Consider the following 16,950-nt stretch of genomic DNA (forward strand, 5'->3'; position numbering starts at 1 on the left):
TGGAAAACAGTATGGTACTTCCTCAGAAAGTTGGAAATACAAATACCTTATAACCCAGCAATTCCTTTGAAATACAAGTCTGAACAAGAATAGATATATGCACACCAATGTTCATCACAGCACTATTCATAACAGAAAAAAGATGGAGACACCCTAAGTGCCCATCGACGGAAGAATGGATAAACAAATTTTGGTAAATACTACAGTAGAATACTATGTTACCTTGAAGAAGCTGCAAAACACCTCATAACATGTATAAACCTTGAGGGCATAATGCTGAGTGAAATGAGTTGGGCACAAAAGGACAAATTATCACATAAGACCAATACTGTAAAAGCTTTAGAAAAAGCATACTAAAAGAATAATTCTTTGATGGTTACCAGGGTTGGGAGGGAAGGGACAGTAACTCGCAGGTTATGGGAAAAACACATGACAACTCAGGTGACAATTCAGGCAATAAATAGGAGGGGGAGGGAGTAGAGGAACAGGGATAATAGGGGAATATTGGGAGGTATCCAAGGGCTACATGGGATAGAAGCAGATTGTGTTGAATTCAGAACCTTGGAACAACAGAGCTCTATGATATAGGGATTGAGTCATAGTCTGAATTGGCAAAGGAGGGGAAATAATGTTAAGGTGCTTGATTACTTTGTGGATATTGGGTTCCCCTGCCTACTAGTGTCATATAGACATTTAAGTGGTGTTGAAAGGAATACTGGGAAAGATGAATACAGAAAGTTTGTAAACCATCTTCAGCCTATAACCGACTGGATTATCTAAAGGGGGCTAGAATACACCCAAGGAAATAGGCTTAACAACCCTGAGCTCTACCCAGAACCTTTGGAGGAGATGGGGCATTCCCAAGTGAAAAGACATGCAGACCAACCCAGAAAGAGGAAGAGAAGACACTTCTTGAAAGAAAGACCTATGGGGGCGGGGATGGACGACAGACTGTTTGGCTGTGATCATAGCAAGGAAGCGGTTTCTCTTGGAGCTGTCAAGGCAAGAAAGAGTAACCATCAGGTTTACGATCAGGGTACACCTCTTTTTGAGACTGAAACTCAAAGGGAACACACAAATAGTCTTGCATGCTCGCTTGTGACCATCCTGGTCAACTGGTGAGTGGGAATGGTGAAAATGCAGAAAAGACATGTGCTGAGACTGGGCATATTCTACCCGATAGATGATCTTGAGATGTGAGAGAGAGAAGAGGATGGGCTGGCCAGTTTGAAATTCAGGGAGACATATGAACCCCCAAGCCCAAGAACACTGACTTGGCCACTGGGGACTAAACTTAAGAGTGAAGCAGACAGCTGGTCTGAAGAGTGGGGAGGAAGGCGAGAACTCCCAAACTTGCTGACAATACCCACTTGACCCACCTTGGATGACTTGCTGACCAGAATTTGACCAGATGAAGACAAAAAAGTATGATACAGGGAGCAAGCATAAATTGCTACAACCTGATCAACTGGACCTTTGCTTATGGATGAAGCTGATCAAAATTTCAACTGAATAGGGAAAGATTCTTCACACCAAGGATCAAGGGTGCCTCTCTGGGTTGATAGAGATGGGCGAATCAAACTTCAGCTATCAAAATTGGGGAGTTACAAGGCACAAAGTTGCTGGCTTACAAGCTTTCATGAGGGTGCTTAGTGTTAGGCTAAGGGGAGTAAGATAGAAACCCCACTGAATAGTTTTCCTCTTGTCCAGATGGATCTGGTGATGAGGGGGACAGAATTTATGATTCAATTGTGAGTGACAGGTATCAGGTCTAATGACAATTGTTACAACTGTATATGTAGAAGAGGTATAACTAAAAGAAGTGAGCAGTTAATCTATTATTTCAGGAATAGAGAACCCTAGAACCATCAAGAGGGAAGAGCAAGAGAGGAGGGAGGGATCCTAACAAGAAAAGCAGTGATAACAGAGATGGTGGCAGAGGCGATGGCATAGAGAGAGCAGCAGAGGATTATAGTCTCATGGACTGACAAAAGCAGCGAGCCTGCAGGCAGAAGGCTGGCTTACAAAATGTGCTCTTTGGACATTTAAAAGAATATATATTTTTTAATGTGGTATGTGTACATCAACTGATCTTTGACAAAGGGCCAAAATACATTAGATAGGTAAAAGATAAGTATCTTCAACAAATGATGCTGCCAAAACCAATCGGTTTGTAAAAGTATGGTAACAGGACTGGTGTCTCACACCATATACAAAACCAAATTCAACACGGAATAAAGGACTAAATATAAAACATGTAACTAAAAAGATAATCCATGAAAAAATAGGGGCATAGGAGCTTTAATACATGCAAAACATACACTATCAAACATTACAAAAAAAACAAATAGAAGACAAAACAGATGACTGGGACCTCCTAATAATCACAAACATATATGCATCAAAAGATTTCTCCAAAAGAGTAAAAGCAGAGCCCCTAGACATATTAGACAAGGGACTATCATCCAAAATGTATAGAAAACTAACACACCTCTATAAGAAAAAGACAAACAACCCAATTAAAAATAGGGAACAGAACATCAACAGACAAGTCAACATGGAAGACATTCATTCAGGCAATCAACAAACAGGGAGAAATGTTCAAGATCATTAGCCACTAGAGATGCAAATCAAAACAACTATGAAATAGCATTTCATACCAGCATTAATAGAGAAGTTCATAAAAACAGGAAATAACAAATGTTGGCAAGGGTGTGTAGAGACTAGAACCCTCCTACATTGCTGGTGGGACTATAAAATGGTTCAAGCACTCTGGGAAATGGTATGGCACTTTCCCAGCAAGTTAGAAATAGAAATACATAAGAATAAGCAATCCCTGTTTTTGGTACATATCCATGAGAAATAAGTTAGTACACTGCAGCACTATTCACAACAGCAAAAAGATGGAGACTGCCTTAGTGCCCATCAGTGGAAGAATGGATAAACAAACTTGGTACATACACACAATGGGCTACTACACAACCTTGAAGAAAAATAAAGAATCTGCAAAACACCTCATCACATGGATGAACCTGGAGGAATCACTATGCTGAGTGAAACTAATCAATTAAAAAAGGATAAATAAATACTGTATGAAGCCTTTATGCAAAAACTTTAGAAAAGGTTTTCATACTAAAAGAAACATTCTTTGATGGATTGAGATATAGCTTGAATGGGTAAGGGACAAAGAGTGGGAGATGGATATATACATACATATATATATATATATATACATACATATATCCCGCAAATACCTAAGAGTTTGAAAGAGGTTATCTGTACATGAGTGTCTACCTTCCTGCAAACACAAGTATGAATGTGATGGAGTATACAGTGAACAAAACGATGAAAACTTCCTAGATATCATCAAACATCTTAAGGCAATGTGTTGCTGGACCTGGTGGCTCAGGATGACAGTCTCAGGAGACACCATAATCAATTGGCATAATATAGTTCACAAAGACAGTGTTCTGCATTGTGCTTGGGTGAGTAGTGTCTGAGAACTTGAAAGCACATGAGTGGTTGTTTAAGGTACAGCTAATGGTCTCTCCATGTGTGAAAGAAATGAGTGATAAGTACTGAAGATGCTTGAAATCAATGAGTCCAGTGGACTAATGGAACATATGAATATCAGCCTGGAGGACTCTAAGACCATAATGAACTAGACAGTGCCTGGCTACTGCTACCAACTGCCCTGAAAGGGATCACATTAAGAGGGTCTCAGAATAGAGTAGGAGAAAATGTAGAACATAACTCAAAATTATCCAGTTAGAAAAAAGACCAGGTTTATTGATCAGAAAGACTGCAGGAACCTGAGACTGGCCCTCGACCATCCTTTAGGTCTGGAAAGAATTCACCCACATGGTCCAATTTTCAGCCAAGCAGTAGATAGATTTATAGTTGGATGGCACATTAGCAAGGTATGCTCACAATGGAATGGTCAATCATTCAAAATCAAAAGGGCAGCATTTTCCTAAGGACAAAGTTGAGAAGGGATAGGAAGAAGGGTGGAATGTAAATAGGAAGCATGGAGGGGATTTCAATCATTGAGAGGAAACAAAGCGTATGATTTATTGAATATACAGCTGATGACCTTGTATATAAACCTTTACTCAATTAAAAATATAAAGCTAAAAACCAAAAATTAAATTATTTTAAAAAAGAGAAAAACAGTTAATCAGATTCCCATCATTCACTGCATATAGCCAGTTTCTTCTTCCTCACCAGTAACAGACTGAGTCAAAGTTTATCCTCTGTTGAAAATTAAAGAATAAGTCTATGGACTAAGGGATACAATACTACTGAAAGATATTATAGAAACTAAAAAATGACAATAGAGAGGAAAAACAACAGAAAGTCTGGAGTTTCAATTTAAGTAAATAAAGCAGAAGAAGTCAACAACAGATGGAAAGGAGAGAAAAGTAAATTAGTAAATGTCTGAGTCTAGATTCTTTAGATGAGTAAAACCAACAAAGCATATATATGAAGAGAAAATTACTTCAAGGAAAATTTTCATGCAAATGTGGGGCATGATATGTCCCAAATCTATGTTTCAGGCAGCAGGTTGAAGACTTCTGTTAGCTCATGTGGTTGTAGGGGATAACAAACCCAAAATCTGTATGTCAAGTGGCAGGCTATGGGTTTCTGTTGGCTCATGGAGTTTTAGGGCTACTGCATCCAATATGTGTTCAACTTTCACATGGGTAAGGTTTTCACAAAATGGAAAGTCATAACACAGTATCTGCCAAATCACTGAGAATAACAGCTAGTCAAGTAGAGGCACATAATATTTAACCATCATAGTACAGCATGCAGTGGGTCCAACATTTTAAAACAGTAGATGCTTCAGAATTAGAGAACAGAGACTAGGAACTCAAGGCAATTCAGGAAAATTCCTAAAAAGTAAACGGGAGCGTTCAGATTAAAAAAAAAAAAAAAAAAGAATAGAAACAGAGGGAATAGAAGCAAATATTATTGACTGATGAAGTACAGAGGAGCTTGTAATCACTGCAATGAAACCATGAGTGTAAAACCAATGTTCTCCCATGTACACTATCACTCAATTCACAATGAAAACTTTAAAAAAATAAAAAGGCAAACAGGATGTTGCTGACTCCAGATTGCCCCTTGGTCAGTGGCTGCTGCCTAGAGTATCACAACTTGGTTCTCCAGAGCCTAAAGGAGCCCTGGTGTAGCACTGTAGGATAAGCACTGTACTGCTAACCTCAAACCAACCAGCCAGCTGCTCCTAGGAAATGTATGCAGGGTTGCTATGAGTAAGAACTGATAGACTGCACTTAACAACAACAACTTAGCCTAAATGTTTGTTTGTTTTTTTAAGTATCCAACTGACTGAAGACACATCCATACCAAGTCATCCAATTTAAAATATCAGAACCGGAGGATAGAAAAAAGATTCCACCAGAGCCTAGTTGTAGGAGGGTATGTCACATACAAACGATCAGGAACCAAAACAGGTTCAGACATCACCAGCAACAATGAAAGCCACAAAATAATGAGACACTAACTTCAAAATTCAGAACAACTATAATTATCAAGAAGGAGCTCTGGTAGCATGTTGTTAAGTACCGTGGAATCGGTTCCAACTCACAGTGACCCTGCACACGGTTTCCGAGGCTGTAAATCTTTATGGGAGCAGAATGCCTTTTTCTCCCGCTGCACGGCTGGTAGTTTTGAACTGCCGGCCTTGAGGTTAGCAGCCCGATTCATAACCATTATACTACCAGAGCTCAATTCAAGAACAAAATAGTTAATCCAATTGTTAAAACACCTTTTACTAATTCATCTTTTCCCCTTGGATTTAAAATGCTATCTTAAGCATATATATACACATATGCTAAATATTATATATTGTTTTGCTTACCTTTAACAGAAAATTTAATTGCTTTAGATGGTAGGGATCTTCCTGCATATGTGTCTGCATTACTTTCATTCAATACAACTTGTAATTTCAATGTATAATTCCCCAACTTTTGAATATTTTCTGGATAAATTAAGAACAAAATAAAAATCAATTCACCATAATACTGACATAATTTTTAACATCAGAATAATAACTTACCCATTTTTTTAAACCAGTAAGGCCATTTTCCTCCATGTTGACTAATATGTGAAATTATTTCTTTATTTCCACTTGAAGCTTTAGAAAAAAAAGACAAAGAGATTTATGTTTTAAGCGAATTTGAGTTTCAACATGAATATGAAATGTCATAATGGTATCAAATCGTTACATGCTGACATTTAAAAAATTCTATTGAAGCTTTAAAAGACCTATAAAAGTGAACAGCAATGAAATTTTATTCATCTAATTGATTAAAACCCCTTTATCTCAATCTTGAAAAAGTAACTGTAAATAAACTTATTGACACAAATAGAGAATATAGAGATTATTTTCATTTGACATTAAAAATCACTTTTCATAAACATTTTCTTCAACTCTGATAGTAACATTTTATTAAGTATATTATCACCACAATCTGGTGGGGGGGGGAGGGGAGTTTCCTTCAAGAGACAAATAACATAGTTTATTGATACAGAGCAATCTCTCAGTCACTAAGCTATATGGAGTCCAGTATGGTGCTGTACGAAAAGCACTGAACTACAAGGTCGATTTGAATCACAGAGCCAGCAGTTCAAACTCACCAGCTACTCCTCAGAAACCTTATACAGGTTCACAATGAGTTGGAACCTACTCAACAGCACTTAACAGCAACAACTGAGCTACACAATTAAAAGAGCAAAGAGTACAACAATGTGTTTATATGCATGTGTATTGCTAACTTTTATGTGAACTATCTCTTCTTGCTTTGTCAAAAAAAGAACCATTCAGAAGATAAATTATAAGCTAATAAGATTAATATTTAAACAGGGAAGAAGAAAATAGAATGGAGGGGATAATATGACTTATATGAAATATTCCTTGTTATATATTTTTGACTTTGGAATTATATGGAAGAATTTAAATACTCAAATAAAGGGTTTTATAAAAAGTTAATTCGATAAATAAAAACACAGTGCAGTTCAATTAGATAACAAGACACCATAAACAAGATGGCTATTATTTCAAGCAACTTTAGAATAAAGGATATTTTACTATTTAAACAAAGAGAAATATATTTTAAGGACAAATAGTGTTGCAAATAAGTCAAATTCAGTAGTTTCATCACTGGCAAATACAGTATCATTATTATTTTGAAACTATATTTCATGATTATTTAAGTTAAATAATTGCTAATATCGCTAAAAATCAAGAGTTTCAACATAAAAAAGAAGTACAAATATAAACTCAAGTTAGCTAGGTAAAAACCCAAGTTATTATAGTATGTTTTATGAATTGCTTTCCTATTCTTTTTCAAAAATACATATTCCTAGCTGATGAATGAAATGGTCTGAAGCTATTTTATCCAATGGCAATAAGTATACCAACACTCAAAATGTGGTCTCTAAATTCGATTCCCATTGAAAGAAACCATGAGGAATGGTTGAATTCAGATCAAAAGTGAAACATGAGTAAGAAGATTCTAAGTATCTTCAAGTAGAAAGCAAAAAAGCTATAGTGAATAAGAGGGTCAGGTCATGACAACAAAGAAGCATCATAAAGTATGAAGTATTTTAAACATATAAAACGCCATCAATTCCCAATGTTGTTATTGTTAAGTGTCAGCACTTAACAATATTGTTAAGTTGCAACTTATAGCAACACTGTATAGGATTTCTGAGTAGCGGCTGGTGAGTTTGAACTGCTAACCTTGTGATTCAAATTGACCTTAAGGTAGAGTGCATATCTGATAGCTCCACACAGGGCTACAATATAAAAACAAAGCAAAAGCAAAGCAATAAAAAAAACACCTCACAAGTCATTATTAAATAATACTAATTTCTGATTGGGAATTTACAATTAAAGGATGGAAAAAACAAACAAAACTAAGCCATTACACTGCCTATTCTGTGAAAGTTGATACAGAAAACCTCTCCATAGACAAATGAATAAATTTGGAAGAAACAAAAGTATCAGAGAAGCCACCATTGTGCTTTCCTAATACAATAACTATAGGTCCCTGGGTGGTGCAAACAGTGTGTGCTTGACTACTAACTGAAAGTCTGGTCCTTCCAACCAACTTATTAAAGCCTATAAAAAAGGGACTGGTAATCTGTTTCCAAAAGATGACAAGACAAAAAATCCTATGGCGCAGTTCTACTCTGTAACACAAGGGGTCGCTGTGAGACTCAACATTATGGGAACAGATCTGGGTTCTCTAGTTTTTGTTATGTTAATAAAATAATTGATTTAGGCAAAGATCATTAATTGATAAAATATTGCATACTGGATAAGTAATGGAGGGATCATTTTACCAAGTGAACTCACTAAGCTCTCTCCTGCTGTTTAGTTGGCCTTTGTTACTGTTAAATGTCAGTGAGTCGATTAGGACTAATAGCAACAGGATTTACATCACTTAAGAACAACATAGGGTTTCCAAGGAGCAGCAGCTGATGAATCACTGACCTTGTTTGAAGCTGGTTTGAACCACTGACCACGTAGTTCACACCAGCCTTGTGATCCAGTGTTTTATTCCACAGTGCCATACTAGGATTCCAGTCAATTCCAAGTTAAGGTGATCACATGAATGCGGAGTAGTACTCCATAGTTTTTAAGGTTGTGACCTTTCAGAAACATAATTAAGCACTTAACCAGTTGTGACATCCTGTTGTTGTTATGTGCTGAGGAGTCTGTACAGGGTTTCCGAGGCTGTAATCTTTTACGGGAACAGAAAGCCTCATGTTTCTCCCACGGAACTGCTGGTAGTTTCGAACTGCTGACCTTGCGGTTTGCAGCCCAACTCGTAACCACTATGCTACCAGAGCCTTGTTGTTGTTGTTGTGTACCAGAGCCTAGCAGTGGATAATTAAACATCGTGTGCCTCCTGGTGTAAAACAGATTACCTATGAAGTATTGATTCTTGATTTAGGATAAAAAAAAAAGATCATAAAATAGTATCATTTCTGAAAAACAGGAAAATTTGAGCTATAGTGGGTATTAGATGATGCCAAGAAATTACTGTGATAATTTCACTATAAATTACATAAGAAAACATATGGTTTTAGAGATATGTGTGTTTGTGATCCAACTACAACTAAGAATAGATAGAGTGAGTGCAATGAATTATATTTTTAAATGGGCATGCATTATGTATTCGCCATATATCTTTGTATCATTTAAAACTGTTTAAAATTTAAGCTTAAAAAAATTGTAAATTTGTCACAAGTAGTAGGCAAATAAATTACCACTAGAATATCTCTCATCAACCACTTGAAAGACACCAAAAGATAATGGAGGGAAGGAAGCAAAACAAAAAATATACTTTGGTGTAGAACTGGGTGGTAGACTGGATATAGGAGACTAAGAAAAAATGGGATTGCCTAGAGAAGGATGGATTGACAATGGCTGCAACACCAGGCTCAAACATAGCATTATGATGGTGAGGAGGATGCAGGGCCTGGCAGTGTTTTGTTCTGTTGTACATAAAGTCACTATGAGTCAAAACAATCTTGGGGTATTTAACAACAGAAAGAGAAGACATACCTAGGACAGAACTCTTAAGTACTGCGACATTTAGAAATAACATAGAGAAGGATCAAACAAAACACTGAGAAGCTCAAAAGGTTGGAGAAATAGTGTGAGAGGGCCTGAAAAATAATGTGGAAAAATTCCCTTATCTTTTAATACTACTTTTCCATAAACAATTTGAAGCACCCTCATATAACACAGAAGACAAATATATAGATTGAATCTTGTTCCCCAAAAGATAAACTGAAATCCTAAATGTTTTGATCTGATTTAGAAAGATGGTCTTTGAAAATATTATCAGTTGACAAGACGTCATACTGGAATGGAAACCCACTGCTCTCAAGTACTCTTAATACTATCCAGGTTGTGTACAAAAGAGAATTAAAAGAATAGTCATGTGACTACAGAGACAGAAACAAGCCAAGGAAAATCAAGTATTGAAAGAAGCCAGGAGAGAGGAATGGAACAGTCATTCTCTCTAAGGTCTCAGAAGGAATTTTACTGCCATTATTCTGTTTGGACTTGTAACTGCCAGATCTGTGAAATTTTTTCCTCTTTAAAACCATCCACATTGTAGTATTTTCATATGGCAACCCTAAGAATAGACAACATAACAATGTCTATCTATAAAACAGCTGTTTTTATCATTAAGAGCCATCAAGTCAGTTGTGACTCATGGCAACCATTTATAGGGTTTCCCAGAGTGGCTGGAGGGTTTGAACCACCGACCTTGCAGTTAGCAGTCTAGTGATTATCCTACAGTGCCACACCAGAACTCCTAAGTTATCAATAAATACAATGGGGCTTCAAAGAGTTTGTGGAAATTTTCCATTATAGATGGTGCTGTGGGATAAAGCACTAGACCATAAGTTAAGTTTAAATCACAAGGTTGGTGGTTCAAACTCACCAGCCGCTACTTGGAAACACTATACATGGTTGCCAGGAATCAGAACCAACTCTATAGCACTTAACAACAACAACATAAGTTTAAAGACAATATTAAGATCTTAATTAGTTTGCATACTTACAGTGTAAAATAACTTTGAGCTCAACCAGAAGTTTTTTTGACCCTCCATGACTTGGTCCTGGAAGTTTCTGCATTGCTTCCCCTTTTTTATTGAGAATTTCAATTCTTAAGGCACCTATTAATCCAAAATTTAAAGGGAAAAAAGAATTACACCCAAAGAATCTACTAGGTCTCGCCTTTTCATTTGCATTCTTATGGTATTTTGCATATTAGAAATGTAAAATATAAGTAAAGCATTATTTCAGCAACAGGGAAAGGGGAAAGAAAATCATACCAATAGGGGTTCCAGCAGACCTAATCTCATTTGGCAATAATTCATCTCCTTCAGGCCAAGTTACTGACAATCTATCAGGGAGCCTGTTAGGAAAACAGCATATTAATGTTTCACAGAACATGTTAATTATGGTCTTCATTATAAAAATGTAAGTTACTGGAATTTCAATAAGTTAAAACTGGAATTCTATATGGTGTGAACTGTGGGTTAATGCACTGGACCGCAAGGCAGTCTGAACTTCAAGGTCAGTGGTTCAAACTCACTAGGTAGCTCCCTGAAAAGCCTATACAGGGTTCGCTATAGGTTGGAACCAACTCAACAGCACTTAACAATAACAAAAATAATCATCTAAAATTTTTTCTACATAGCCGTCCTTGATGATACTGAAAAAGTAAGATAAAACCTTTAGTACTGTGAGTCAGAAACTGACAATCTTTTGTTGTTGTTTTTCTATTCATTTAGAGTGTAGGTTATTTTAAGGAGATAGTATAAACACCAAGAGTAAAAGAATCCTCAGTGAAATCAGCAGAAATCCAATAACTGCTCATTAGTTTGATCAGCAGAATAGCCAACAGAGCTTTGCTTTTCTAGCTCTTTTGTTGTTTACTTGTACTACTGTTCATCCCTTGCAGTTATAAAAATTTTCTTCTAGTTGCAGGCAAAATCAAGTTTTTGTTTGTTTGTTTGTTTTTAAATGCCTTAATATAGTGCCTGAAAAAATGATAATTTACAAATATTATATTTCCTTTTTCTAAAAAACAAATGTAGAATTCTATTCTTGAAAAGGTGTTCTGGTAGCGTAGTGATTGCAAGTTCAGACTGCTAACCTCAAAGTCAGCAGTTCGAAACTACCAACTGTTCCATGGGAGAACGATGAGGCTTTCTGCTCCCGTAAAGATTTACAACCTTGGAAACCCTACACAAGGTCACTGAGTCGGAATCGACTCCACAACACAGCACCACCACCGTTCTTGAAATGATAATCAAGAACATCGACTTTCTTTTATTAATGCCAAGTTAATTTCACCTTGTATAACATGCAAGACTACAAACGTTCCTGAATAAGAGCGAAACAATACACTCAAAACTATTTTAAAGCATTATGATTTATCTTTATTTTGTCATTCATATTAAAATGTGGCTTACCTTGCCATTTCATCTTCTACATATTTTTTTACTGCTTTCTCAGCAACTGTCCTATCCAGTTTTGCAATTGGCACAGTTTTAATTTCATCATACAATGCCTGTGGTTCCTAAATAAAATGTGTACCAACATTTTAATAGTCTTTTAAACTAAAAAATGATTATTTTAAGTTAACCTACTTTAAATTATTTCCAAACAAATACAAGTATATTTAACCCTAATTACATATATTAAATCATATTATAAGTTCTACATTATACCACAGTGTTTCAGTTTCTCACATATCCCTCCTTGTTGTTAAAAGCCACTGAGTCAGTTTCAATTGACAGTGAACCTGAATAGGGTTTTCAAGGAGTGGCTGGCGAGTATGAACCGTCAATCTTGCAGGTCAAAACAACCTTTCGGACTGGTGCATTATCCTACAACGCCATACTTCCTTAGTTGTAATTATATATTACCTAAGCATTAATAGAACATGGTATAGGGAGGGGAAAAAAAAAGTAACACTTAAGTTTTGGAGTTATTTATTCTTAAAGAGTTCTGGCTCCACTGTTTATTTGTTTGTAACTTCTTGAGAAAATGCATGCTTTATAAAATTACTGTGATAACTAGCAATAACATATATATGTCTGTAAAACACTGAGCATACAGATGTCAAATTCCATAGTTTTAGGTTACTAAAAACACTATGAAAATTCATGCTAAAATCACCACCATTTTCTCTTAAAAAAATTTAAATTAAATGCAAGTAAAATTTGAAATAGCCTAATGGTTATGAATCGGGCTGCGAACCTCAGGGTCAGCAGTTCAGAAACTACCAGTGATTCCGTGGGAGAAAAATGAGGCTTTCTGTTTCTGTAAAGATTTACAGCCTCGGAAACCCTATACAGGGTCGCTATGAGTCAGAACCGACTCCACGGCACATAACAACAACAACACCTTTATTTCAATATTTAAACAAAAATAAAGTAGCACCAAGAGACTGTCAATAAATATTTAACATTTGCTGTCTTACCATTGCAATTTGAACCTCTCCTCCTGTGGCATATACTTCTCCATCATGATCACCATAAAGAAAAAATCTTACTATGCTTCCGTAAAAGAGGGGCAGTGTCTTGATTGTCTTAACCTAATATTTAGTTTATTAAGAAAAAAAAAAAAAAACACAAAAAAACTGTATCATTAATACTTACAAAAGATTTAATATGAATAATTATTTTATATTTTATATAAGAAAATATCAGTATTAATCCTTTTTAAAAACTAATATAAGTGCATTCTAACAGTCAAAGAAAATATTTGTAAAAGGCTCCCATTTTATCTTAACATATCTTTGTGAAGATCAACAGCTAAATCACTACACAAAAGCTTCATAGTTAACCATGTGTTAACTAGGTCTAGAACATTTTCAAAGTCAATTATTATCAATGAACTCTTCTTTGCTCCATAAAATCTCTTGGTTTTCAACTAAGAACACTAATTTAGAAGCTGTAGTAAGTTAACATTTGTTTCAAATAAGTTCAAAACATGCCTGTAAGATTTCATTTTCTTTTGTGGCTTGAAAATCTAAGGATAATTTCCATTAACCTAAATGAGAAATTTCCAACAAGGCCTAAAAGACTTTATACCCAATGAGAACCCGACTACCATTTGCTGTACCTCTCTGTCTCATTAGTTTATCCCTGTCAGTCTCCTTTGCCAGCTCCTAAATTTCATTCTAACCTCTAAATATTAAGAGAGCCCAGGTCTATTCTCTAGCTACACTCACTACTCCTGAGTGATTTCCCCAGTTCCATGGCTTGGAATACATGATGGTGATTCTCACATTTATGGATAGGAAAGTTTCCTTCTACCTTTGCAATTACTGGTATAAATTCAATCACGACTTTAAAGACCCACAGAAAATAACACTTCTCAAGTATTTCAGGATTTGAATTCTTCGCCCAAATCCTGTCACCACCGTTAGAAAATTCTCCTAATCTCTCAAAGCACCATTCACTGTCTCTTTTCATAGCACATAATTCCTTTGAATCTATTATTTTTTATGCTTATGCTGTCTCTGTTTTTATATACCCCTTAGGATAGTGCACATTTCTCGATCTCTGTGTTCTCTACAATGCAAAGTCACAATAACTTATGTATTTGTTAAAAAGTCATTGCTTCAGGGGCTCTTGGTTTCCTTTTGACTTAGAGTAACCCCTCCTAGATTTACTCTCAATACACCTAACTGCTGCTGAATCCAAAAAAAAGTCATTACTTCAAATTACATTTTAAAAATTGAGAATATCTATGTAAGTGTGTAAAGTTCACTGCAAGAAATAAAAACCTTGCTAATTAAAGTTTTACAAATACAGGTTTTTAAAATGTTATAATAAATTATGTAATTACAATAAGTAATAAAAATCACTTTTCATTATTTCCATAGGAACCAATTCGACAGTTTTTAATTTTTAGTTACATTCTAAAACATCAAATTTAGTTTCAATTTCTACCAAAAATTTAATCTAAAAATAAGTTAAACCTACCAGTTGTCCTGCTTTGTATATTTTTCCATCCCATTCGATGGCTGAATATGTGGCCCAAGGGCCCTGCCTTTTAGAAGGGAGATCAGAACGTGTAGTTATTCCTTTAAAGAGTGTAAATTTTATCTGTTTGTCATATTTTTCATGACAGTCCTTTAGCCATAAAGTAAATTCTCTATCAATTTTCATTCGCTGTTCCTGTAAAATTTAAATTTTCTGTTACTAGTAAACAAATAATTTACTATTTACTTCATTCTTCCCACCACATCAGAAAACCTAACACAAAAATTTTTTATAAATATTATCCTGAATCCTTCTCTCCTACAAATTTATGAGAGCCAAAACACAATTATTATTGAAGAAAGGAAATCTCAGATATTATGCTTGGAACCAAGGTTTCAAGGGTCACTGTCAACAACAAAGCTTTCCTTTCCAGCTTTAAATCCTTCTTATTGTTGTTGTCAGGTGCCACTGAGTTGGTTCCAAGTAACAGCAACCCTGTATGGGGTTTCCAAAGATGTAACTCTTTGCGCAAGCAGAAAGCCTCACCTTTCTCCCACAGAGTGGCTGGTAGACTCGAACCACTGAATTTACTGTCAGTTTCTGATTAACTTGGTATGTTTAATTCACTGGATATTAAATTAATCAGGAATGGAAACAGTCATGGACTGAACAGTGTCCCTGCAGAAAATACGTGTGAATTTAGCTGGACCATGATTCTCAGTGGCTTGGCAATTATGCTGGGATGTAATTTGGCACCTGTATAAAAATAATGTATTTATCCCCCATGAGGTAATCTGATATAATCACTTCAAAAAGGGTAAAGGGTAGCATCATACAGTCACAGTCTTGGTCCGATGTAAAGAGAATTTCCCTGGGGTGTGGTTTATAACACCTTAATCTTGGCAAGAGATAAAGGGAGAGAGAAGTAAGCAGAGAAAGAGCAAAGAAAAGCAGGAGCAGTGTGTGTTGTTTGGACCCTGGGTCTCTGTGCTATGAACCCCCTAGACCCAGGGGAAGAGTGATGCTAAGACACATGGAGATCTCCAAGGGACACCAAGCCCACAGATGTTGAAATGAGACAAGGACCTTCTCCAAGAGCTTAAAAAAAGAAAGTCTTACCCTAAAGCTGGCAACCTGAATTCAAACTTTTGGCTTTTAACCTGGGAGTCCAGGTATGATGCTAGCATAAGCCCTAGATTGCTAACTACATGGTCAGTGGTTTGAACCCACCAGTTCCTTCTAGGAAACCCTATGCAGGGTTTCTGTGAGTCTGAACTGACTCTCTATATAGCACATTAACAACAAGAACAAACTGTGAGAATAAATTTCAGTTTGTTAAAGTCATCCACCTGTGCTATTTCTGTTATAGCAGCAGCAAATAACATAGGAACATCTACCAAATCTGTATACTGTACTTCAAGCCTAATATGAAGCTTGAATAAAATAACAGTATCAAACAATGCATTAATTAAATCCAGAAACTCAGTAAATGTATCAAAGTACACTGTAACATGTATGGCAACATGACAATAGAGAAACATATAAATATACATTATAGAATTCTTTTTAAATTTCTGTTTATGAAACATTTCTAAATTATAAAACACATACTTAAAAAATAACATAATTTCCTAACATCCTGAAAAGTGAAAAGATAAGTATTCAAGAAGCTCAACAAACCCCAGAAAGGATAGACTCTAAAAGACAATCACCAAGACATATAAATAAAAATCAAGCTCTCCTGGTTCTTTGAAAGAATTAATAAAATCGACAGACCATTGGCAAACTTAACAAAAGAAAAGAGAGAGAAGACACAAATAACACGCATTAGAAATCACATGGGTGATGTCACAACAGAATCAAAGGAAATCAAAAGGATAATAACAGAATACTATGAAGAGTTGTACTCCAACAAATTTGAAAACTTAGAAGACATGGATACATTTTTAGATAAACATGACCTACCTGAACTTACTTACAGTGAAACAGAAAACCTGAACAGACCCATAACAAAAGAAGAAATCGACCAGGCCATCAAAAGACTCCCAACCAAAAAAAGTCCAGGCCTAGATGGCTTCACAGGGGAATTCTACCAAACATTCAGGGAAGACCTGTCACCAATCCTACTCAAATTATTCCAGAATATAGAGGAGGATGGAAAACGTTCTAATACATTCTATGAAGCAACTATAACCCTTATACCAAAACCAGGAAAGGACGTTACTAAGAAAGAAAACTATAGCCCAATATCCCTCATAAACATAGATGCAAAAATCCTCAACAAAATCCTGGCCAACAGAATTCAGCAACACATCAAAAAGATAATACATCATGATCAAGTGGGATTCATAACAGGGATGCAAGGATGGTTCAACATTAGGAAAATGATCAACG

At 35.8% G+C, this 16,950-nt stretch overlaps 1 protein-coding gene across 1 annotated transcript in view; it reads right to left on the bottom strand.

The window, feature by feature from the left end:
• SMCHD1 (structural maintenance of chromosomes flexible hinge domain containing 1) overlaps positions 1 to 16,950 on the bottom strand; it is a 239,197-nt gene that overhangs the window by 110,579 nt on the left and 111,668 nt on the right. The window contains exons 13-19 of the mRNA XM_006867274.1: positions 14,557 to 14,751; positions 13,047 to 13,160; positions 12,034 to 12,140; positions 10,888 to 10,970; positions 10,615 to 10,728; positions 6,083 to 6,160; positions 5,885 to 6,004 (exon numbers count right to left, since the gene is read on the bottom strand). Of these exons, the coding sequence (XP_006867336.1) occupies positions 5,885 to 6,004; positions 6,083 to 6,160; positions 10,615 to 10,728; positions 10,888 to 10,970; positions 12,034 to 12,140; positions 13,047 to 13,160; positions 14,557 to 14,751 (811 nt within the window). The remainder of the gene's footprint in view (positions 1 to 5,884; positions 6,005 to 6,082; positions 6,161 to 10,614; positions 10,729 to 10,887; positions 10,971 to 12,033; positions 12,141 to 13,046; positions 13,161 to 14,556; positions 14,752 to 16,950) is intronic.

Source organism: Chrysochloris asiatica, unplaced genomic scaffold, assembly GCF_000296735.1.
Source record: "Chrysochloris asiatica unplaced genomic scaffold, ChrAsi1.0 scaffold00103, whole genome shotgun sequence".
NCBI classification, from domain to species: domain Eukaryota; kingdom Metazoa; phylum Chordata; class Mammalia; order Afrosoricida; family Chrysochloridae; genus Chrysochloris; species Chrysochloris asiatica.